A 27,426-nucleotide genomic window follows, 5' to 3' on the forward strand; every position below is an offset into this window, starting at 1 on the left:
AGGGATAGAAAACGCATTGTCCAAAACCCCTAGTGACAGGGACAGAAAGGCCTAGAATGTCCATGGATGATCTAAGGCCAGTTATAGGCCTAGCCTACGACAAGGCCCATGTAAATGAATGATATCTTGCAATGTATTTCGGGACACTATAAACAATGTTGTACTTATCAAGTCAGGATTTTTACAGGGGGGTTTTTTTTCCCCAAAAAAAGGCACTTATCCCCTTTATGGGAATTACCCTCCGGTGTAACCTCCCCCATCCAATGACTGCCTTATAAGATTTAATATCAAACGTCCTATATCAAAACACCAATGAAAAGGCAGAAGAACACTAAATTGCTCTCCCTGTGTGCTCCCCTACGAACCCCTGGCTACGGGCTTGGTAATGCAGTGATGCGATAAAATATCTGATTAGGCCTACTAACTCAATTTTTATTTTAAATTCTACCCATGTAATCAGCCTTGTTTGTTTCCATTAGTATTGTAGGCCTACTTACTTCTTCATCACTATTTCTTTAAATACTATATTTTAGGGCTATTCAGTATTTAGTCTTAAGTGCCGCAATAAAATTACCACACCACATATTTTTGCTTCATTCAAAGAAAAATGGTAAACATTCTACATATATACTATTATCTTAACACCTTTTGTGATTTCTAAACACACGTGTTAAGTGTAGTATGTTATGAAGTCACATAACATTCAGTTAATGAGACAAAAAATACTGTGTTTAATATTTATGACAATTGTTTTAATTAGCTTCGTTGAATGTTGACAAATTAGTTTTAAAGACAAATTTATTTATTGTTGCAACCTGGAATATAGCACCTGATTCTCGTATTTGAAAAAGAGGCAATGTAGGCCTATAAAGTGTAGTCAGGAGACAGAGGGCTGTAGTCAGTCAGTAGACAAGAAACTCCAGGCACTGTTTATTGCGTTCGAACGCGTTCAATTGAGTCAATAAATAATTTCCACTAAATAAAATGATAACGCGTGAAACATGCCAAAATCTTTCATTGATGTGCGTCCAAAACTACTTTTTTTTGGTTGCTATATTATTCAAATATTCCTATATATTGGAATTTACGAACATTGAAGCTTAAAACGTGCTGAGAAATTTTAATTTAATTTAAAACTTCCTCATATTATCAATTTATAGCATAATACACAATTGTCCTTTGTAATGTCATGTACAATAAATATTTAGTGTCACTCCTCGTGTACGAGTTAATTTGGCACATATAATTATTAGTCACGCACTGTGATGCATTTATCAAATTGATATTCAGTATTAGATGTTATGGACACATTATCATTAAGAAATAATAATACACACTGCAGGTCTACTTTTCATGACAATATCGAAATATTGATCATGTTTGACGGCGTCGTGTATGCATCACACATAATGTCTCTTTTGGTGATTGTTGTACTGTCATCAACCTTGCGGCTACTAAAATAATATTTGTTTGATACGTGTTTTGTATTAATTTTAAAATGTTATATCGTTTGAGTATCTAATCAAGTTGAATCGATTAACTATTGTTATTTATACAATGCATTGTACTGACCACTACCGACTTTCGCCCGTATACTATGTAAATGAGTTTGTACTTATGACGTCATCGAATTGAAGAAATAAATTCAGTCCTTAAGTCCAATTTAAGTTAAATTACACAAACCAATGTCAGAGACTGAGATACCTACCTGTGGCATGCCATTGTTTAGTGTCTATAACTTTTGTATGGGTATGGATGTAATGAAATAGACTACACAAACCAACAGTGGTTTACCGCCTGTCCTGTGGCATACGGTATTGTAGTATCTTTGTGGTGTGGTAGTCTAGAGGTAGTAGTGTGCTTGTGATAGCAAGTACGAAATCTCACCAAATTGACTTAGAGCATCAACAATGGGTTTCTCTCTATTCTGTACCATTTTATCCAGGAAGAGTGTATTTTAAACTCTCATAATTGGCCATAAATGTCTTTCTTCTTGCCTTCCATTCCAATAGACGGTACCGTATTCAACCGAGCACCAGTTACTAAGCAATAGACTTGTGTTTTGTAAAAATAAAAATTGATAGATAGATATAGAACTTTGTATGAAAGATTTGAGAAAGAAAACAGCAAAATGTTTCCCACAAAAAGTATATTTAAATATAAAATGTAAAGACAATCGAATCATATTTGTGCATTTTTATTCTAAATGATGCTATTTTTTATATTCATAATGTGTTTTGTAATGTAACGTTTAGTGCAATAAAATGTATAGTCACATGGTTACCTTGTGGTTTTATCTATTTTGTAAATCCAAAATAAAGTAGTTTTGTCTTTTTTGTTTATCTCAAAATTCTCATTTTTCAAATTACTATTTTATTTTACATCTTGTCTTTTTTTTAAATCGAAAAGTACTCCTTATTTGTAAGTTAAATTAACCTAATTTCTCCCATTTAAAAAAAAACATGGTTTGATTTGAACGCGGTTGTCGTCAACTTAGTACGTCTCTAGCCTTCAGCAGAATTCACATGAACTTTTTGAATTTACAGGCACAGTATTAACTTTGTGTACTTTGATAATAGCAACCCTCTCGCCTAGCCTTTTTTTCAGATTCAAGATGGAAGCATTAGATTCATTTAGAAACAATTTTACTTTTATAGAACAGTGATGAATGTGTGTATTATTATGAGAGAGTGACTGACCTATTTAACTTAGTGAAACTGAGTTAAATAGGACATTCAATCATTCAACATGTCTTTATTTCCAAATGACAATCGAATTAAATAATTATTACAATTAAGTTTCCACAAACGACTCAATGTAATAACAATACGATAAGCAATAACATTTTGATAGAATTTTAAATAATCCAAATGATACTTAATGTATATACACTATGCTGTTCTAGTTTGTATTATAATAAGAACACTGAATTCGATTTACCTATATTAACAACCATTATTAAATAAACAAAGAAAAAAACATACAATATAGAATGAATATTTTTAAAATTTTTTTTTTTAGCTTATTAAAAAACCAGAAAAGTTTTCCAAATGCAAATTAACCCACGATCACATAATATTGGCGATGATGTATAGTTTAAGTTTTAGTGGGATTTACTTTTTGGCGTACATGGCGTGTCATAGCCTATTTAACAGGAGCAGAACCTACCTAAAAAAGTTGGCAGAATCTAGTCAAGTTCAAGAACTGTCATTTTATTTTCATTTATTTTTTCAATTATTTATTCGACACAATCGGTCAAGGGGTTGCGACAGCAACAATGCGCCATAACACGAGTGTGTCCGCAACCATAATACAATACAATATAAACGAAATTTGCTTTCCGAGCATAGAGGTATAAATAAATTAATAATTGTGTCACACTGTTTCTTGGTATCCATTCAGTGATAGTTTGCCAAAATGTAATGCCTCGTTTTTAGTCGCGTGGACGCGACTCTATAGTTCACTATGTCGGTCGGTCGGTCTGTCTGTCTGTCTGTCTGTCGGTCTGTCTGTCTATCGGTCTGTCTGTCGGTCCGGTATCACTATGCGTTTTATCGCTTTTCTGTACTTTTTGAACTGTTTTGATATCAACATGTGGGCATTTACGTGAAATTGTGCACCTCCTATTGTGAATGACGTTAGAGTTGCGCAACACGCGCATTTAAAATTTTAAAATGCGCAAAATTGATTTTTAATCAACTTTCTACGCGTTTCTTGTCATTTTGAGCTGTTGGCCTTGTTATTCTGCAGGTGGCGCTATGTTAATTATTCTGCCAGAGTCATTGCTTATCATATAAGATAATCAGGGAAACTGTTAATAGTCTTTTTATAGAGATACACCATAAATACAACATAAATTGTGTGGCATTTAATCACAAGATGTCAATCGTACAAGATCTTTCATTAAAAGGTTTCTTTACTCTTGACACTACTCCTTAAGTTACACGATATTAAATTGAAACATTGATTCGAGTTAAAGCAATATAGTAGTCGATGATCAGAATCTCAATTAACCAGTTGATATTCTATATGTTTAACAAGTTCATTTGTAATGTAACTATTCCACACGAATCTCAGTTCATGCGTGAGTTGACAGGAATAAAAGGAGACAAACATCGTTTTTTACTAGTTTTGTTCTAGAAGTTCATATTATGAACAAACCATGTTTACGAAACGATTCAAAATATGTGTTATGTAAACGCAATGTCGTGTCTGTAAAATGATCTAGATAATTGATGGGTTTCACTAACGCCTAATTTATTCTAGCTAATAATTTTCTATCTATTCAGTAAACAAAATTCAGTTACGACAATAAAGCAGCATTATTAAATGTATTATATTCTGATTCTTTCTTCAAGAAGACACTTCTCTCAGAAAGTTTTTGCAGCAAAGATTTTGTTATTTAATGTAAGTTGTAAATCTTTTTTTGTTTATTTGTTATTTTATACATTTTCTGTGGTATAATTTTGGCCAGTATAATGTTACAGAATTAATTGTTTACCTACACTGGTATATATACTACCGAAACTACAAATTTGGCAGTGTTTCGGTTATACAGATTTCCTATGCGAAGGTTTTCATCGTTAAGATTATATTTTTATTGTTTATGGCTAAATGGCTAATTTTCCGATACATTAAAGCATTGTTGTAAAACTTGTTCTTAATTACAAAGGAACCGTTTAAACTGAATGTCTAAGATGAACACGACAACGTGCGAAGCTACAGTTGTTACCAATACTGCTGAAGACCCCTTCAAGATCATGGTGATGTGTTTTGGGTTGATAGGTTTAATTGGTAACTCTATCGTAATTTTCGTCATCATTACATACAAATATCTTCGATCAAAGATGACATACCAGTTAGTGTGTAATCTGGCCGTTTGTGATTTCACCTCATCTTTATTCATGATTCCTGTATCTGACATCAAATACGATCAAAGTATTCTAATGAATATAGTTTGCCGAATTTATGGTTCACACTTTCTAATGTGGGCGTGTTTGTCTGCTTCTGTGATGGGCCTGTTGATGATCGCATTGGATCGTTATTGGGCTGTAGTCACTCCTCTAAAATACCAAACAATCATTTTCTCTAAGAAGCGTTACTTTATGTTAATTTTCCCGTGGCTTGCTGGAATGTTCTTACAAGTATTTAATGTCTTTGCTAGCTTTGTCGATGAATGCGGCCAATGCCTGGAAACATTCCATAGAGATTATGTGTTTACGCCTATTGCAGTAACCGTTTTCTTATTTTCGTACCTAATTCCTATAATATACATGTTTTTTATTTACAAGACGATAATCAAAAGTATGGGGGAAATGGCAAATAATATGAATAAATATCAACAAAACCATGCTGCTAAAACTCTAACAAAAACTAAATCCAAAATGATGTGGGTTTTCATGTTCTTGACAGTTTTCTTTACAATAACTTGGGGTCCAAATAAGTTAATTTGGCTGTATGCTTCGTTAACTGGTCACTCGTTATGTAACAAAATGCCCCAATTATGTAAAATCATGTTACTAATAGCGTATTCAAACAGCATTCTGAATCCGTTTGTGTATGCGTTTACACAGAAGAAAGTTAGGAAAAATGTATGCTTTAAATAAAAATGTTAATGACAGGGAAAGTTGAAAAAGTATAACAAAAAGATATTTAACGTGTACAGCGATGGTACTACACCATAGTAGGTTGTACGCACTTATAGGCCTACATATTTTACAAAATATAAATAAGATTTTTTACTGACAGTAATCATTAGATTGATTATATTTACAACATAACTAGTTTCAGAAAACAGCAATTGATGATATAAGAAGGTACATGCTGGAGTTAGAATTAAATCACGAAGTCATTGATACCCACATCATTGTCATTTTTAATAATTTGCCTTTTGATTGATAAAGATAATGATTTAGAAATATTAGGAAACATAATCTAAGTTAACAACTTAATTGTATATTTCTACTCTGAACCACTGGAGCACATTCCACTATTGTGCAATACCAAAAGTGTCCAAACTTTGAAAAAGTGAGGCCAGCCATGATTCTATATTTCTAACTTTATTCTTATCATAATGCCATGCCGCAGCATTTTCATAGTTTGTTTTATATTACCCCAATTGTAAGTGCCTTTATTAAAAATAGAAGAAAAGTCTGATTACTTTTCAGAACAATTACAAATTTACCAACACAATACTGTCGCAATCACTGGCTGCATTATACTAATTGTTCTTGTATGTTTGTTAGTTTTTCTTTTAATAGCGATACAGCAGACCATATAAAATATAACTATTGTGTGGCGTCATTTAATCACGAGATGTCAATCGTTTAGCATCTTTCATTAAAAACCTTTTTTTTCGTATTGACATTCCTCCTTAAATTACACGATATTACATTGAAACATGATTCGAATTATAGAAATAGTAGTCGGTATGAACGAACCTAATTATGTAACCAAATCTCAGAACAATAAAACCAATTCTTAATTAACCAGTTGATGTTATCATGAAAGACAATGATAATTGTTTGGATTGAACTAGTCGAGGATTGAACAAAACTATCATCTAAGCTAAAACAGTTTATTTGTATCGGATGATGTTCTTCTCTATGTTATATAACGAAACTGTCCACGTGAATCTTAGTACAACGAAGCAAGTTGAAAGGGCCTGAAAAGGAGATTCACCTTGGAGGAAATTTAGGTAGGCATCGCAGCGACATTTTCTAACCGAATTAACATGTTGTGGTGGGCTTCTAGAGATAATAATGTAGGCTGCTTGGTTGTTTAATATTTTGGAAAGGTTAATTTAAAACAGGCAAAAACATTTGGAAACAACCAATGCCTAGCTGTTCACGCTAATGTATTTTAATGAACTCGTTTTGTTTTGGCAGTTTATGAACAGACCATGTTTACGAAACCATTCAAAATGTGTGTTATGTAAACGTAATGTCGTGTCTGTAAAATAGTCCAGCTAATTGATGGGTTTCACTAACGCCTAATTTATTCCAGCCAATAATCTTCTATCTATTCAGTAAATAAAATTCAGTTACGGTAATAAAGCAACAATATTAAATGCATTATATTCTGATTCTTTCTTCAAGAAGACACTCCTCAGACGTGTATTAAGTTGTTTCAGCGAAGATTTTTTAATGTAATGTAAGTTGTCAAATTCTTCTTTCTTTTTTGTTATATATATTATTTATTTGGTATAGTTTAGGCCTGTTCTCACCAGTCTAATGTGTGATTCCATTAACTTTCCGACACGAATTTTTCTCATGTTTCGGTTTCTATATTGGTGTATAACATTGTGTACAAACAACTTGTGCAGTGTTTTTCGAAGGTTCCTTGGTTAAAATTATGTACCCTAAAATATTGTCAGTTGGTATGGATAAAAACGCTTTTTTAATATATCAATAATCATTTTGACTAAACTTGTTCTTATTTACAAGAAACTAATTGTCGAAGATGAACAAGACAACGTGCGAAGATACAGTTGTTACCAATACTGCTGAAGACCCCTTCAAGATCATGCAGATGTGTTTTGGGTTGATAGGTTTAATTGGAAACTTTATCGTCATTTTCGTCATCATTACATACAAATCTCTTCGATCAAAGATGACATACCAGTTAGTGTGTAATCTGGCCGTTTGTGATTTCACCTCATCTTTATTCATGATTCCTGTATCTGACATCAAATACGATCAAAGTATTCTAATGAATATAGTTTGCCGAATTTATGGTTCACAATTTCTAATGTGGGCGAGTTTGTCTGCTTCTGTGATGGGCCTGTTGATGATCGCATTGGATCGTTATTGGGCTGTAGTCACTCCTCTAAAATACCAAACAATCATTTTCTCTAAGAAGCGTTACTTTATGTTAATTTTCCCGTGGCTTGCTGGAATGTTCTTACAAGTGTTCACTGTCTTTGTTAGCTTTGTCGATGAATGCGGTCAATGTTTGGAAACATTCAATAATGGTTATGTGTTTACGTTTATTGGAGTAACCGTTTTTTTGCTTTCGTACCTGATTCCTATAATATACATGTTTTTTATTTACAAGACGATAATCAAAAGTATGGCGGAAATGGCAAATAATATGAATAAATATCAACAAAACCATGCTGCTAAAACTCTAACAAAAACTAAATCCAAAATGATGTGGGTTTTCTTGTTCTTGACAGTTTTCTTTGCAATAACATGGGGTCCTGATAAGTTCTTCTGGCTGTATACTGCGTTAAGTGGGCAATCGTTATGTAAAAAAACGCCCCAATTATGTAATATTATTTTACTAATTGCGTATTCCAACTGCATTCTGAATCCGTTTGTGTATGCTTTTACACAGAAGAAAGTTAGGAAAAATGTATGCATTAAATAAAAATGTTAATGACAGGGAAAGTTGAAATACAAAGTAACAAACAAGATAGTTCAACGACTACATCGGTGTTAATGCAACATACTAGGTTGTACGCACTGGCCTACATATTGCATATATAGATAATTATTAACTTACATTAGATGAAGATTTAGAACATAGCTTCGGAAAGGAGCAATCCTGGATGCTGGTAGCCTATAATAAGAAGGTGCATGATGGGGATGAATTTGTAGACATTTTTGTTTTTATTTCACGGAAAATAGGCCCACCGGTAGGCCTACTTAAAGACCCCTTCCCTGCAATTTTGGACGTTTTTTGGAAAATAATACATAATTATATATCACTTTAAAAACATTAAACCATGTCATTCCTTGTCTTAAATGTACGTTTTATGGTAAATTATGATAAAAAGTGAGAAACAATGCACTACCTAAGTAGCTCGCGGCGATCGACCTCTCGTGGACGGTCTTAGGCCTAGCCTAGCTAGGCTTAGTTTTGTAGGCCTAGCTGGTAAACATCGGTAACGTACGAACATCGTACGCGAGCTATATACCTATCCTGACGTTGTATAGTTGCTGCATTAATTGTCTTTCTATTTTTGCCAGACTCCGTTGATACAAATTGGGGAAAACCCAGTATTTTCGCTGAAAAGTTAGGAGTCTTCCATTTGTTTTGGCCTCACGATCGATCGAAAAGTGGGGGAATTACAGGTGAAAAACAAAAATATCAATCCGCGCGCAATGCATTTTGGGATTTATAGCGGGCCGCTATAATTATTAGAATCGGCTTATTTTTCACATTTTTAACCGTTTAAAGACGAAAAAAGTTATCGCAATAGGACCATATAGTATTATTTTTACATTAAATATAGTTTGTGATCTTAAATTAGATCTAAAAAACGTAGGGAATGGGGCTTTAAAGAGGTAATATTATTAAACTATAGTGATCCATCCTGTCTAAACTGAACGTATGGCGAGGGCTCATCGTCTGTTCAAAATGTATATAAAAAAGAGATAATTGTTAGAAATATTAGTTAACATATCAGAAGTTAACAACTTTATTATGACGTATCTATTAAGCACTATGACCATGATCCTACTATTACGCAATTTACCAAAAAAGTGTTTAGTTGTATTGTATTTGAATAACTGACGTTTGTGTTCAAAGTATATCGCCCTCTCTTTCCAAAAACAAACGTAATTGCTTTCAAGAGGGCGCAATTACTTTATTTAACAATTTTGCCTATTTCAATGCATTTTAAATATGATTAAAATAGAGTATTGGGATATATGATATACTTGAGTTAAAATTGGTAATAGAATCCCTTTTAAAGTTGTTATGTATTTTGTTTTGTTTTTGTTGGAACTGGAATTTTCTCTGATCTATAGAGGGGTAGTAGCTCTGGAATATGGGCAGCAGACGATCAACAAGAAATCATCGTCGATCGTTCGTCCTACGTGTCATATATCACAAGAATGAGTAATCCGCGATTTTCCCTGTAACATTAATATTGTCCATGTGGTAGGGCGCCGTCATTAGTGTGGATGTATCTGGGATGTATACAACTTTTTGTGACGGTTTCACTAATCAAAGGCTGGACCACCTGATGATGAAAAATGTTATCAACTACATGCCAACATCATGTTAAATACTATTTGGATATTTAATTGTTCGTTTTATGCAATTTATTTAGTAAAAACTGCCGTATAAACAGTTTGCTTTATCAACCGGACGCTACGATAGCGTGACCGGACGTGTTGGTGTTTACGCGTTTTCACGAAGGATAGTTTAATAATATTCCTATATTTAACTTGTTTCTGGTTAAAAAAATAAATGTTAATGACATTTAACATTTTGTCCTATTAATAACATGTATTTTATACTAATTTATATCATAAAAACAATACTTAATTTACCGGGCGTAGAGTAGTACACGGCAATGGTAAAGAATAGGCCGTGCTGAGTAACGATTCGTTGATTTTTGGTGTTGCTGTGTTAGACCTTTTTTGTGAACTAACTTAGCATGTTAGTAAATAATTGTCTGTAAAAGTGAATGTACACTAGTTTGTTAATATATTATTATAAAATAGTTTACAATTGCAAAAACTATTATCATAATTCTATTTAATGTGACATGTATAATATCTATTAAATCAAGTCTTATCAAAGATCTTATAATCTAAAGATGTGACACCATCCGCGTTTACGCGTAACACTTTAGAAGTGTCAAATTATAGTGCGCCCCCTCGCTTAAACAAGTAACGAACTTTTGCGTGACGATCGCAATATTCTTTAGAAAATGGGATTGAGGAGTCGCGCCAAAGTTTGTATGGTTAAGAAACACTGAATGAAAAGAGAAAAAGTGGAGGGATGTACTGTGCTACAATTAATTGTAAAAGCAATTCAAAGGCCAACCCACAACTTTAGTATATAAGATCTTTGGTCTTATTTAGTATGCCCTTATGAGGGCGGGCATCACTCACTGGAGCTCTCTGTTGTTACAAATTTCTCATGCAAAAATCGCGGAATACTCATTCTTTGCGTGTGATATATTCTTTGGTATCGTGTGTACACAGCGCGCCACGGTTAAAAGGATGACCTGACACGAATCTGACACTCTTTCTTTAAATCTGAAGAATATCACCTCCTCCATCCTACACATGGTGTCGCCGCCCACACTCATTGTTTGTTGTTAAAGTTGGTAAGTTATTTATATTGGTTTTCCCTATAGGCCTACAAATATTATTTTAGTTGATGCAGGTCTAGCTAGCTACTACTACCTAGCCTAGCCTAGCTAGGCTAGGCATGACACCTAGGCCTAGGCCAGAGCCTATAGGCCTTAGTGCTTACTACTACTAAGCTAGTAGGTAGTAGTAGGGCCTAGCCTAGTAGGCCTACTAGTAGCTTTAGCTAGCCTATCTAAATTAGGCCAAGTCTAGAGGGCTTACTTACTACAGTAAGTGACTTCCTAACACTAACAGTAGAGTAGAGTAGGCATGTATTACTATTAGTACTATTAATTAATAATATTAAATAACAATGAACATATTATAGCATAGGCCTCTAGTAGGGCCTAACTAGGCTAGCTAGGCCCATAGACTAGGCCTAGCCTAGGCCTAGCCTCTCTAGGCTAGTAGGCCTATGTTATTATCCTGCCTGTGGGTGGCTGGCAATACTTTTGCCGAACAATATAAAAAAGAGTTAGAAAGGTAGGGCTCAGGAGGGGCCTAGGCTGGTAGCATAGCACTAAACTAAAAGAAGTAGGCTATACTCAGCTCTACTCTATTAATATAAGGTTTATCGCAAATAGCGTGTGCGATGCATGATGGGAAGGATTTGGGAGCAAACGTCACAACGCGTACGTACGTGATTTGTTGTTTGCACGTACGCGTCGTGACTTTTGCCCTCCAAACCATCATGCATTGTGCAAGCTATTTGCGATAAACCTTATTATAGGCCTACCTGGTTTGAATAAGAATTTATTTTTAAAACATTGTTTTAAAACGTTTTTCGTTTAAAAGTGTCCTTAAATAATCATTTTATAATATGAAATGTATACTTTTTATAAGTGTCATCAAGTTAAAAATTGCATACACTACACATCAGCAAATAGTTGTCAATTAATAGCACAAGAATAATTATTTTTATCTAAAACGTACTTAAATGACCTGTAACATTTATACGTTACAAAACAACTAATGCGATCTGATAATGGAATATAAGGATTATTTATGCTCCTGATAGACAGAAACTAATTGAAGAACAATTTAAAGGTTAGGTTTATGAAATACGAGTCTTTTATCTTCTGTTTTGATACATTGAACTTTTAACACAATATTGATTCTGTCGTATTCGATTTACATGCTAAATCATTAGATAACTACAGATTATTTGTCCATATGAATTTATCGTTGTGAATTTCCTTCATGATTAAACAAAGATATATTTCCGGACAGCCTGCTAAATATATGTAACGTAAAATCATATTAAATTTATTTTTATTTAATTGATTTTAACCTCTTTGCACTTTTATCCTTAATACATATAGGCCTATATACACGTCATGAGCTAGTTTGCAAAGTGTCGAATTGCGATGCGGCGAGTTTGCCTATAGGGGCGACTTTGAAAATGGACGAAATACCGTACACGGTACACAATTGGTAGTTAGTTACCTCTGCTAAATTTGAATTATCCCCGTTTTCATTTCGTCAATGTGCAAATTCTTGGTGCGTTATATCACTTTCCACAACATGACAAATAGCTAGAATGATGACAGCTATATTAAGCCCGAAGATATTTGATTAATAATACAAGTAATTAATAACAGGTATAATAGTCATGGTAATAATTGACCGATAGGTTATTCCAATCCAGTGTGTATTCTATTTCATTACCTCCATACCTGAAGATATTGTATTGTTAACACCCCACGACAGGTTAGAGCATCTTGCCCATTTTCGAGTCGAGTGGCCGAGCGGTTAAGGAAGGAAGGCAGGGGCGTTGCAAAACCATAGCTATCAGCAGTTTATACAATCGGCACCGGTTCAAGGCACGCCTTGACCATTGATCTGGTGGTAGTCTTCTCGGATAAGGGACCCTTAGGGGAGTAGAAGGCTGTGGTATGAATGTGTCGTCCACACCTGTGCGCAACTCAGCCCAGTAGGCAGGCAGGTTATTCCCTCATTCACATGTTTTTTTAACTCTCGGAGTACAAATTAGTACTAGGCCTAGTACCATACATGAAGATGCCTTTCGCCCCTTTCACATCGCCTACTAGTTTACACACAGCGGACCAGCATGCATCATTTTGTATGTGTGCACCTAGGTATGTAAACTCCGTAATAAAAACACGGCCTATAAATATTAAGTTGAATAGGTTCCAGGCGACGATTCGACTCAATATTGATAAAAAGACAAACTTGTTTTGGCACATATTGCGTTTCATACGTATAATATTTTTAATTGGAATTAAAAATTATGGAACCAACAATACGTTTTGTTCGTATTGTCATTTTCATTTTATTTTAATGTGTGCGGACCGTTTGCGATCTCATAACTCAGTACTACTGTATTATTATTCATTTTGGACATTTTGACATTTTTTATTTCTTAAATCTTATATAGATATTGTTAACGTGATTTTAAGCAATGAATTCTTGATGTGAGTTTGAGCCTTGCGGCTAGAGATTATACGCTTTCCGATGTGAAGAGAATAAAATGTTAACTTGTCTATATCCACGCAGCTGGATGGCAGCGCATCTATCTTGATTTGTTTTTTTGTTTTATTTTTATATGATTTTTAATCAATTCCGTTAATAATTTTGTTTTATAATCAGTGATGTGGTTCAAGGTTATATAAAGTTTAGACCTCAGAGATTATAACTGTCGTAGCATTTCTTTAAAATCATGCGTAACACTACCATTTCAACGACATTGTTGGGTTGTCGTAAAAATATGTTTGAAAAAAGTCACCCGATTATATGTATCTGTCTTCACACATGTCATTATATGTCCAGTATCATGGTAAATTCTGTAATACAGTGTCACGTATCACATGTGACGCCGCCTTTGGCAACAATACTGTACAACAGTATGCTCGAATGTGACAAAATTGAAAGCTGGTGTTTTCAAGCTCATTTATTTCGTACGTTAGCCAGTCTTGCATTATACTTGTGTGTGTTTCGTAATTAAAGGCCAGTTTACACAGACGAGTGGTAACGGTAATAAAAATATAGTCTATGTTACTCCTTATGACCATTTACACACAAGGACGGGCGGTTTCTGCTCAGGATAGATACATTCTATGGCGGAAAATTGCTATATGGTTTTCCACTGACCGTTACCGCTCGTCTGTGTAAATTGGACTTGTTTGTTTGTTTGTTTGTTCTATCTTTATACTGGGTGACCTCTTCAGTCAAAGACTGATCTCCCAGAGGGCCCAGTTGGTGATCAGTGGCTGTGATGTACTAATACACCGGAGTAACCCCCTACTCGTCTCGAAAGATGTACTAGGTTCTTTAAAGTGCACACGAGCAAGTTGTGTACACTGGACCTACGGTTTATAGTCCTTATCCGAGAAGACTCGTTCTACCACCAGAACCATGGAGTGAGTGAGCCTCGAACCCCTGCCGATGTTATGGCTACGTGATTACGGTTCCACTGTCTTAACCGCTCGGCCACTCACTCACTTAACGCGGTACGCCCCCTTTGGTTACTGCATTTACTGATTAAAGATACCATTACTCGTTAAAAATATCCTGTTATTTTTTCTTATGAATATGAATAAATTATGTCGGTTTTGTTTAAAGACTTTAGTTTAATCATGTCTATGTTGACCTAGAAGGAGAGTCACGAAAACGACCAAACCAATCACAAGCTACAATTCCGATGAACCATCGCGTTGTGATTGGTCAAATTATTTATGGCGCAATACGTCCCCGTTTGTGGTAAAGCTTCTTCATGTCACTGTGTGTTTTATAATGTACATCTAATAAAAATAGTACATATTTACAAATTACATTTAACAGAGCGCCAATGTTTCAAACCAATGATTTGATGTCTTTATATACTGCTTCGAAGTAATATTAAATAATTAATAATACAAATTATATGGCATACAGACAAAACCCGAAATGTCGATTGGTGGTAACGTAAAAAAAAGGACAATAAATACTTGGGGAAACTAGTCTTTATTGTGACCTGTGTTTTCTCTATGTCCAATAAAAAAAAAATCCTGATGCAATTCATTTAATTTCATTCATTTATCTTTTTATTTCGGAATATCATGGGGACATAATCGACAAATTATCGTGCAATAATCGTGCAATTATCGACAAATCTATTTAATCATTTCAACGGCATTTTTGTTTGGACCAGGTGACTTTATGACGAATTCAAGGAAACCCTATGCATTATGTGTTATATAATGTAAGTGCAAAGTATGTGTTATTGTTGAACAATTTCGCACATTATAATTTAAAATAAGTTTTAACTTAGTAGTTTTATTGGATTGTAATTATTGTCTTTTTTCCCCTCAATTATAATTTATTTAATATAATGTATTATTACGTCACACGTAATACATAATACTGCTATTAAAGCCTGTTTTCCTGTCGACGTTATTCGACGCTATCGTCGTTGATCGTTAACAGTTCAATGACGATCGTTTGAAAACGATCAAGTTGAAATGATAACGATAGCGAGTACCTTTTCCTGTAAATCGTTAACATTTCAATGTTTACGTAGAAGATTGCCGATTATTGTTAACGATAGCATCGAATAACGTCGACAGGAAAACAGGCTTTAGATTCCCGTTATTACGCTGAGCTCGAGCATCGGCTTAGTACCGTGTCATGCGGCTGTAGTCATCAGTCAACGTAGTTAGATATTCGTCATCCCTTGTAGCCGGTTTACTGTTTTCCGTCGTCATTATCATCGTAAAATCAAGGCAATAATCATAACAATCACCATACGTCATTATCATAACATTAATCACCTTCTTCAATGCGGAAATGGGTGATTGGGTGACTGACTCTTCAGAAGAAGGGTAATCGTGGATGCATGCGTATATTATCATATTCCCCTCGTTCGTTCCATGGGCGGAGAAGTGTCCCCTTACGCTTGGTTCCCACTACTAGCGAGGCAACGTAACGCAACCTGCGTTAAAATGTCCTTCCAGTAATCGTGCTTGCCCTCGTCTTCGTAAAATCAAAACCGCGATGTTTACAGCATTTTTGCGTTGTCGGTTTCCACTTGTGATTACCGCAATATAGCACTTTTCGTCAATACGCTGCGTCGCTAGTGGAAACCACGATTTAATAAAGATGTCCCTTAATGGGGGTATCTCAGGGGAGGGATTGCGGTGACTGTTGTGGATGACACATATCTATTAATACAAAGTATGCTTCATAACATTTCTTGAATTCTTTTGCAAATTTATTTTCATCACCTAATAAATATTTAAAATACGCATATACATATCAATAAATAAATAAATATTGCCTCTTTTTTAAAACTTTATACAACAATAAATAATTATATTATAAGTAAACAATATATATTATATTACGCTCGAGCTGTCGATAACTCGGTATCTATTGTACAGACAGTGATACAGTGTTACATTATATATCATATGTGACGCATGTTTCATATAGGCCTTAACCTTAAACATAACATAATACAGGCGCCACGTGTGATACATTATGTGTATTAAGACATTTGCTTGTATACTGGACATATAATTTCATATGTGGTGATACAGTACAAGAATTGAATTCTGGCAATTGTGTAGGCCTAGTGTTATAGCGAAATATACGGAAAATATTCCGTCGTCAAAATATATATATAATAACTTGAATACCATGAATATCGCGAGTTTCATAATTAATAATTCTATATTGGAATGAACAGCAAAATAATTACATCATTTTCCCTGTTTTCAGATGTAGCCATTAGGCCTAAGACAACGTTGCGGCAAATTTAGCTAAAGAACAAAAACATATTTTAAAATCATTTTATGTAAGCTATGATTCCCACTTCTACTACCGCATTCCTTGTGGTGCGTGCATCCTAAGGCGTGGTCCCCACTAGTGACACAACGCATGGACGTACCTGCAATGCAAACGAGTTGACCAATGACAAGCCACTGTTCAAATAATCCATCGCTTGTGATTGGTCAAATCACTTACGTTGCGTTACGTCCTTGCGTTGCGTCGCTAGTGGGAACCAAGCCTTATGGGAACTAAGCTTTACAGACAAATTAAGACAATGCATTGCTTTTGCAAGGATGCTATGAATCTGGTGTAAAATCAATTTATACATAGCTGACACATAAAATGGAAATTCTATTCTATGCTATTTGTGAATTGTTAGACATTTTTAAATTCGTTTAAACTTTTTTTCCTAGTTTTGTTTAGCTTTGTTACAAAAACCCTCATTTTGATTTTGATAGTACACTGATTATAGGAGTGGAATATATAATATCTAAACAAAATAAATATTATGTAGACGCGAGGCTTTATTTTATTTGTATTTTGACCTGCATAAAGTCGTATTCTGGTACTGGTAGTGTTTAAAAAAAAAACATCTATGGCACACCAGAGCGGACTTTATAATTGGCTTCAACAAGGTGAAATGTGTTCGGTTTTCGATAACTTTTCAAAATACTGTGGTTGTCATAAATAACGAAGTTTACTGCGAATCAACACGGTGTGGACAGCTCTCTAAAGTAATAATACTTTGGTCGCTTATAACTGAACATGTACAGTACTAAACACAACGTTTCATGATTTCCTTGCCGGCCTGTTTCTGCTCAACATGAGCTCCCTCAAAGCATTTGATGGTCCGACAGGTTGTCCATTATTATCGATTAAGCCTTCGTCAAGTAATTGTTGATATTTTTGTCTTGCATCTTCTACTCTTACTCCCCATGCTTGTAGTAGATTTACAAATGCATCAATAGCGTCTGCAATGAAAGAATGACATAAAACATTTAGATTTTGTGAACTGTATTAATCTTTAAATGGAACCGCGTTTCTCCAGCCGCTCGGCCGTATAAAAATTACATTTCTGATCACGTAATTTAAAGATACACGTAAACATAATGTATACGCAGTACAGCAATGTTAATATCAATCTATCTCTTTGCAATATCCATAATTGAAAGAGATAATCTGCATCATGTAGTGTAACATAGATGTTGGTTTATAAGGATTCCAACATGGACGTACGCGAATCGTAATTTGACCAATGACAAGCGACAGTTTCGGATGACTCATTGCCGCTTGCGTTGTGATTGGTTAAATTGTGAAACGTGGCGCTACTTATGACGGTGCGCGTCAAATTCATGATTTCTGTCTTTGTATCATTCTTGACTTAGATTCGTTAAAAGTTGCTTTTGAAAATATTACAATTTAGAGGATGTCTTGAATGACAACTTCAATTTATATTACTGAAGAAAAATTGGCTTTTAGTGCATCGTTTGACGTTAATCACTTTTTAGTTTCAATGTTGGGGACTCACGCGACACTTTATATTTATTGTTACCTTTTTCTATACAATTGATTTTGACCAAATGATTAAAACAAATGCCAATTGCAACTTACTTCGTTTTGAAATACGTTGAATCTCATGATTATTTTGCTTTTGTGATTGTGATGCCGCCTGTTCCATTGTCTGTCCTAAAATGAGTCGACAAAGTAGCCTTGATGTAAGGGAATCAGCTAAGCAAATTTCTTCTACTGTTGAATAATCTAACGTTAGTGGTTCTTCACTATCTTGATATACAGGTCTGCCATTTACAGTAGATGATGTCGATGATAGTAAGATTGAAAGTACCAGTAATATCAGTGGAAAAGTATATGTTCTTACTTCCATTTTATGTATTTCTGTACAGATAAAACAAATATATATATATTTTTGTTATTAAACAGTAAAAATTGATATTTGTAATATTTTATACAAAACAACGAAATTTGACTTTCGGATAAACACAACATTGATATGAAATAGTATTAGTAGAAAACATGCACACAAAACATTTGGTTTAACACAGTTATGTCGCCCCCATGCGATTTACTTAGACATACTTATAAGATACTGTATATAATTGGTTATTTTGTCGCTAAATATCTTTTTTTTTCTTTTTATTTCATTTCATGGATAAAAGTGGGAACGAAGATTTAGTCTATAATTATGTAGATAATACGATCTACTGTAAAATATGACGTGGGTCAAAGTGGGAACGAAGCTTTAATCTTCTATAATTATATAGATAACACAATATACTTTAAAGTGGATACTGTATAATCTTATTTTATGCGTTTATATTATAGAATCATGATATTTCATAAAGGTAACACCGTGACTATTTCAGGGCAAAGTACGATCATACATCAGCATTACATCTTGACATACAAAAACCTTGCCACTAAATGTTTTGCATAATTATCGTATATATTTACTTCTCTTAAAATCGCATGCGACGAAGATATTGAGCGGTTAATTCCCCTTTTAGATCTGTGTATCGAGACCATGATAAAGTAAGCTTGGCTGCTTATGTTATCATAACAATTATGCACTAATAAATATAAGAACGCAGCAATAAGCAGGTGGCGTTGCTGAAATTGCTGCGACCTATTGTCATAACGCTTTAAAAAGGCATCAGGAGTGCCTTTAATCTCATCAGTGCGTGCGTCAAAGAAATAATAATCAAAATAATTTAACAGCCTAACGAGCACGAGTAAAACAGTTGCTGAACATCCATGAATAATAACATGTTTCGTAACTGTTATTTTCTTCCGGTTTCCAATTCATTGGATGATTTGACTGTAACTTACGGTGGCGACATGTCCGTTTATAAATAGATGGACTATTTCATCGCTCATTACATGTCATGCATCATTTAAGCGCGTTCGTAACCATGGTGATGCAATTAAGGGAATCGATTAGTATTTTGTTAATGGAATTAAAATATATTTTTAAAGTCAAATTTGTTATCTGGGGAAACAACAATTGTTTGTTTCACGCGATGTGCCCTAGTATTTCTTATGTTAGTTTTTCAGAATGCGGTTGAATTTAATATGTGATAAACCTAAGCCTTTGATTCAGTAAATGTAGCACTAATCAACACATCTATAAACCCAAACCTAATACATATTCAAAGGGCAAGAAAAGTTGTGATGTCGTTCACACCTAAATAAATTTACAAGTTTATAACAAAAATGGTGGTGCCATATATTCAGATTTGAATTGACCCTTGGTTTTGGTGAGCCCCATTTCTCGCGTCCGTGTGAACTAATCTTTAGCAGTTGCGAAGGAGCACATAATTTGCTATTAACCTTGATCGCTGCAACAAGATGATGACGAGCAAAATCACCTTTAAAGTTAATCAACCTATTCACCTGCATTAATCAGGAAAAACTAATTATCTTTTCTGCAATTTTGATAAATGTGTTTATTACCGACATTAAACCGTGATTGTTCTCGAATGTGGGTTATTATATGTAGTTCTCTCTTATTAACTTCCACTGCGAGATATTAACCAAATATCTACACACATCAATTCTTGCGTCTAATTTAGCATTAATTACAACGCTGCCACACATCTTTCAGTTTTAATTTTATATCACAAACATTTCTTTCATTGTACAGTATTCCCGTATATAAACAAGCTTGGTTTAGAGCAGCATTGTGAAATATGTTCTTTAATTCTAGTTTCTAAATGCTTTTGTATGAATTTATCTGAATGAATGTCAGTTTTAATAGAATGTATAACAGGGTATTCTCGGAAACGTTAAGAATAAAGACCCATTATTCTAATTAATAATAATGAATAATAAATCACAAATTGTAGTTTTCGAGAGACATGCATAGCTAGATTTACGATAGGTTTGTGGAAACGCTGTGAGTGTAAAACGCGCGGTTATTACGGTTCAAAGTAACAAAATACACGTCACATGCGCAGTTTGGTGAATATCGCTCACGCAATTTGAAACGGTTTTTCAAGCGATCAATTACGCGGAACGCGTACACCCTCATTGACACAACGGTTGCGCGATAGGTTGCACCTCGTGTTCACCTCATATATCGGTGTGAACCAACCCAGGCACATACGCGTCGATTGATATGAAACATTACTTAAATAATTGTGACGGATTTCACATATAATTGTTTTATTTTTAATAATTGGATTAAGTCATCGTACTGTCAAAGAACTTTAAATGAAATCGCAAACAATAATTCGTGAACTATTAGTATCATTATCATTCGGCATGTCGAAATATGACCAGACTAGCGTAATACAGTAGCGAAGTAAATGTACTATTTGTCGAAATACCTTGCTACAGTTATACCATACGATTGGAATGTCAACCTTTTAAACTATAAACTAAAATATTTGATTGCGAAAATAGATTTATCCCCTAAATCCGTCTCATTCGTTGGAATGAACAGTTGCAATACTTGCGCTATGCCACATTCCGTCGTCAATTAGACAAATTTCAATTACCAAGTGTGCACATATATTATTTAATAGGAAAACACCTTTATACACTTTAATTTTAACGTGAAACGGATGCAACCTATTTGTACTGTAAACTGAAACGTCTTCAGAAGCGAACATCACTGTTTTATTTAATCGTATTGATCCCAAAATGGAAAACGTACACATTGGCGCACTTCCAATGCGTTCATTAATCGATGCTATATATGGCAAAGGTGGATGTTGGCAATTCATTCATTCAATCTTGTAGTAGTAAAACGGTCTTGTTTACTTCCGTGTGCCATGTCGTAATGAAAGATGGTTCCCTAAACATATAATTAACGTCTATAAATTCAATATTAGAGTACTGAATAACGAAAGTCAATTAACACATTTCTAATTCATTAATTCGCTAATGTTTCGCAACGGAATTACACGCTTCTAACCTATTATATTTGATAGGAACGTGTTTTTTTTTTGCCGTATGACTATCAATAATGAAAGGCAGGAGCTGAGGAACACAGTATTTGTCAAATTAGTGGTAAATCATGAATAGGCATTGTAGAAATGAAAAGCGTCACCGTAGATAAACAGTTCTTAATTTAACATAAATTATTATCAAATTATACACAATTTATACTTAATACTCAACAGCGATGATTTTTCTGCAGATACTCGATTTTGTCGTATTTTTTTTTTTTTTTACAGTAAAACATCTTTAAAGTGGACAATATTATTTATCCTAATAATGTCGCCAATTTCCGATTTTACACTATGGAGGTACATACCTCTATGATACAATCAACGTTTAGTCACATGACATACTGCAGAAGAATGATCAACGATGAATATGGATTATTGGTATATTAATACAAAAATATGGGGTGGGCTGAACGATTTTCAAAACCAATAAAAAAAATAATAATAATAATAATAATAAATAATAATATATTTATACAGGATAAAACAATCAGATAACAGTGTATCTGTTTTACATTGTGGTCCTGTCTTAATCAAAATATACAAAAGAGAAACTTAATTAAATATAATACATGTCAGTTTTTATGAAAAGAAATGAGATTTGTATCTAGCCTTAAAGGACGTAATTGTTGGTGCCGATTTAATATTAATTGGCACCAAAGGACGAATTCATTTTACTAAGAGTGTATTTAGGTATTGTTACATTCAAATTTTCTACTCCACGTGTTAAGTGGGTGTGAATATCGCGAATCAAAAAATATATATAATAATAAATAAAAAAACTTCAATAACGGATAAAAAATGAATGAACGAATACAATTTACATGTCTTTTTCTTACGCATCAATACGATACTATACGACAGGTAAGTGATAATAATGCCATTCGTATTACGAATTGAATGAGATAATAAACCTCGATATCATCACACTGTATTTCGATGGCTTACATTATTCGTTGAATCCTCATTTCAAAAGAGTTACCGAATATTGTTGGAGATTAGCTACACCACGCTAACCGACGAAACATTATATCTGCCGGATTACTTCAAAATCTCACTTAAAAACATTCTTTTCAGCTTGGTGACAATTTGCATATTAAAAACCGACCAAGAATGCCGCAGTTAATAATGCATGATTATCTCGACTGAGATACAAAAATAGATAATAAATAGATAAATACAAAAAAAGGGGGAAATTAAACAAGTTAAACTAAAGAACAAGAAATGAAAAGGTTTTGGAAAAAATTACTCTCTCATTAAAAATCTATTAACCTTTAAAGATTGTATATTTATAAGCGTGGTTTGAAAAAAAAAAGAAAAAAAATATTTAGCGACAAAATAGCCAATTATATACAGTACCTATATTGGGTGCTTTATAATGATATTTATAATAATTAGTGTACACTTACCTATATAGATTCTTATATTATATGAATATGAATATACATGATATGCATAATTAATTATTGATAGAACATTAATATTAATACTTACAAATTGATTAATTGCAGTGTAAATTATTATTTCCCGACTTGTCGCTCTATTCCAATAGTAATATTTGTTTCTCAAAACTTCGACACAAAAAGACTTTTAAATCAAGAAAAGAAATTGTTTCATCCTATTCATAAAATATCTGCTTTGGAACAAATAGCAAATAACTTCATATATATATATATATGTGCTGCCACCCCGCAGTATACACGCAGCCAATGGGTGTCGAGTTGAACCGGTTCCGGATCTTAGGGGCGTTACATCCATTTCAGTGATCTGAAGAATTTCTACTTATTATTAGTTAGTACGTTTACGCAGATAAAACAACAGTGATATCGATTATATATATTAATATAAATAATAGCATGTACAGCTATCGCTATTGCACGTAACTATTTGATACACACAAGTTGTATATGACTCTGTGGAGTTAACAGTGCCGAATATTATAATCACAGTGTGTTGATAACAAAGTTTGCGGTACACGACGTTTCGATCAATATACTTTGATCGTCCTCAGGAGTGAGAACGATCAAAGTATATATGGATCGAAAAGTCTAGAAACTCAGCAGTTCTTTTCAGATATACGTGGTATAGGCCTACCGCAAACTTTATATCAACATTACATATGATTTTTCCATGCAAACTTTTAAACAATATAATTACAGTGTGATTATGAATTAGGATGACAATGGAATTGCGGTAAAATATTCAAATAATAATTGTATTACAGTAGTTTCGCCTCCTTTGGGACACTCCTGTAGGGGGACACTCCTGTAGGGGGACACTCCTGTAGGGGGACACTCCTGTAGGGGGACACTTCTGTAGGGGGACACTTCTGTAGGGGGACACTCCTGTAGGGGGACACTCCTGTAGGGGGACACTCCTGTAGGGGGACACTCCTGTAGGGGGACACTCCTGTAGGGGGACACTCCTGTAGGGGGACACTCCTGTAGGGGGACACTCCTGTAGGGGGACACTCCTGTAGGGGGACACTCCTGTAGGGGGACACTCCTGTAGGGGGACACTCCTGTAGGGGGACACTCCTGTAGGGGGACACTCCTGTAGGGGGACACTTTCCCATGAAACGAACGACAGGAAATATGGCACGCTAACCCGTCAATATGAAATATGCCTATATACTAAATGTGACTTATTTTACATGTTTGCAATTATTATTGTAAATTATTACCTATACAACAGTTCAGTCTTTACTGAAATCATCAGTTTTGTTTTGTCATTATAATACCACTAATATGATTGATTTGTACCACGCAGGAATTTCGTGTGAACACTTTTTATTGAGGATCGTACAAAAATCCGTGGGTCTTTTTTTGAAATAGCATCCGAATTGATTGCATGGTTAAGTTTTTAGTATGTCCTTAGACATAAACCAACGGACATCTTACTGACCACAATAACTAGACGTTTGACAGAATATGACATCAAAATCGTCATCATATTTGTTTGACACTGTCTGGTCACAAGTGGGCCTAACCGTTATAATTCAATTCATCACAATTGACCATTGTTATATTAGTGTAGACATGGCCGAAAATGAATTTATTTAAAATTGATTTAATAAGTTTATTTTAAACAGTTTTTAGGATTGTAACTTTTATTTAATAGCGTTTTCTCCACATTTAGACACAAAAAAAAACACCCTCGGCTATAGAAAATTAAGCAAAGCACTCTTCTTTTGTGAAGAATTGTATTAATTTGGAACCTGATTTATATGGTATTTTTCAATAAGTTGTTACGTTGTATTTATTGTTGACCGGTACGGATGACCAAAAGTAAACATTGGAGATTGGAGATTTAAATCGTTTAAAAAATGAGCAGTGATTGTGAATGTTGTCTGACTACTAAACTCATGGCCGGGTATAAAGCATCAACTGTAGAAACGAGACGCTTGTTACAACCGTTAATGTAGAAAACGCCAGCTTATGTCGAAACAACCGTTGATGTAGAACAACCAACCGCTTATGTAGTAAAACCTCCAGCTTATGTAGAAACACCAACAGCTTATGTAGTAAATAAAAATCAACACCAGCTAATGTAGAAACAGTCAACAGCTTATGTAGTAACGAAAATTTCCTCCCAGCTTATGTAGTTACTATCGCCAGCTAATGTAGAAAATGTTATATATTTTACAAAAATGTCTCATTCATGTGCAAATGCATCGATCTTTACTTAGCTATCAGTCTTTCCACCTCTTGGTTGTTTCGACATTAGCTGGCGTTTTCTACATTAGCGGTTGTAACAACGCTTCGCATCAGGCATTCTTAAAAGACTTGCTTCAAGTCTGTAGTTATTGTATTTTTTTTGTAGTCCATCAGTCGGCGTTTGGTTTTTTTTTTGGGTGAGATCAAGATTATACGTATGAAACGTCATATGTGCCAAAATATTTTACTAAAATTAATTTGAAAATACGTCTAGATCCTAGACTACAGGCCACCGCCTTTGCGCTCTGATAAAAAGTTAACTGAGTAAACTCATGTTTTAATGTGATTGATGTTCCACTATTTGTTGATGATAAATGTCTTCATCTCGGCTTAGCGGTTGCTGAAAGTTGCATTTAGCATGAATATCTAGATTATTGTTCTTAATTTGTTTGAATTTACATTGATCACATCACAGTAGCTAATTATTCATTCCAAAGTAAGAAAACATACACATTCCAATAAGTACATATAGCAATAACGAGCTTTTTAGAATATTCGTCTAAGTTTGAAGTTACAACAAGTGGATCATACGTGATACTGTATCTCAGCCTGCTGTGGATTAACCCGGTTTCCCACTAGAACGCAACGCAAGGACGTAAGCCAAGCGAATTGACCATTCACAAGCGACATCGCTTTTGATATGGCCAATTCGCTTGCGTTGCGTCTAGTGGGAACCACCAAACTTTAAGGAGAATGATAATGCATAGGATGATGGCTATGATAATATATAACAGGACACAAACGTTGACGACGTGCGTTATCAAATGTTGTTAATAAGTTTCTCTCTTGTTCCACGTGACGGATCTTTTTTTTTGACAAAATGTAAGTCTGGCGGATGATAATAAACGTTACACAATGAATAAGTCACTCTTGTTTAAGTCTCCTTGCGTCATTGCGGTGGTGTATTATATCCAGCTACGAAAACTGAGAACATAAATGGTACCCAACCTATGTCAAAATGTCAATACTAATATACAATAATTCACGGCAACCATTTTTAATGTAATGCGAATTTAATCCCATCCACCCACAGCAACCTTTGAATATATGAAATGATAACATCAATAATTGTATGATTCATTTTTTTTCCAGTAAAGCCATTTATTTTGTGGGGCCTTTTACAATCACAGCATCTCGCGTGCTTGTAACGTTTATTTCTGCTGTGCCACAGAATAAGACCAAACAACGCTATAACGTTAAATGACATCGCGGTACATAAATAAAAACCGTTGGTTAATAAGTATTGCGCGTGCGCGCTCAGTAATACGTCACACCTGATATACTATGTTTCATATGTCTATTGACAAACTGAAAAACAATATAATTGTTAGATGTAATGGGTTTCGGATAAATCATGCTGTATAAAAAGGAATTATCACGGGGAATGGGTTAATTGTTAACTTCCAACTAACCATAACCTACGTGATTATCTCCTATGAAACCTAACGCGTAATAAGATGACGTCACATGTATGGTTGCTATTATTGCGTACGCGTTCACATGTGTATTTCACTCAGTAACGAGGTATGGTCTTTGTGTTTCGTTCACACTTACCTAATAGTGTCAATGACTTTCACAATATACATGTCAATCATTTATTCTAATATTTATCTCCATATTGATTGTGTTTATAACTTCACAATGGGTGCTGCGTGGTGGTTTAAGTGGTAAACTAGATTCGCGTTCACACGCGCACTCTCACGGATTATTTCCAGGTTGTTTTATACTGACAGCAGCACGATCAATCAAACTTCATATGAAGGGGTTTACAAATTAGGAATGACAAACACCATTATCATCGTTTTAGACCGCCAACCTGAACATGAATGACAAACATGAATTTCTAGGAACAATTATCTTCCATCTAACCTACAGTACGTC

The 27,426-nt window shown here is 34.4% G+C and overlaps 1 protein-coding gene and 1 long non-coding RNA gene across 2 annotated transcripts in view; one reads left to right on the forward strand and one right to left on the reverse strand.

Annotated features, from left to right (window-relative positions):
• Window positions 1-10,921: 10,921 nt before the first annotated feature.
• LOC140055088 (uncharacterized) overlaps window positions 10,922-27,426 on the forward strand; it is a 59,328-nt gene continuing 42,823 nt past the window's right edge. The window contains exon 1 of the long non-coding RNA XR_011846619.1: window positions 10,922-11,068. This is a non-coding gene — a long non-coding RNA (uncharacterized lncRNA). The remainder of the gene's footprint in view (window positions 11,069-27,426) is intronic.
• On the reverse strand, window positions 16,290-23,462 carry LOC140054389 (uncharacterized). Its single transcript, XM_072099366.1, has 3 exons — window positions 23,324-23,462; window positions 18,474-18,755; window positions 16,290-17,833 (listed from the first exon to the last, which is right to left on the reverse strand). The coding sequence occupies exons 2-3, from the start codon at window positions 18,742-18,744 to the stop codon at window positions 17,652-17,654; spliced, it is 453 nt and encodes a 150-aa protein (XP_071955467.1). The 5' UTR covers window positions 18,745-18,755; window positions 23,324-23,462; the 3' UTR covers window positions 16,290-17,651.

Source organism: Antedon mediterranea, chromosome 7 (assembly GCF_964355755.1).
Source record: "Antedon mediterranea chromosome 7, ecAntMedi1.1, whole genome shotgun sequence".
Taxonomy (NCBI): Eukaryota; Metazoa; Echinodermata; class Crinoidea; order Comatulida; family Antedonidae; genus Antedon; species Antedon mediterranea.

Excerpts from the sequence above, each read along its gene's own strand:
- LOC140054389 (XM_072099366.1), bottom strand. The coding sequence starts at position 18,744 with ATGGAAGTAAGAACATATACTTTTCCACTGATATTACTGGTACTTTCA. Across the intron at positions 17,834-18,473 it reads TCAACGTATTTCAAAACGAA|ACGCTATTGATGCATTTGTA; the intron begins GTAAGTTGCAAT and ends CTTTCATTGCAG.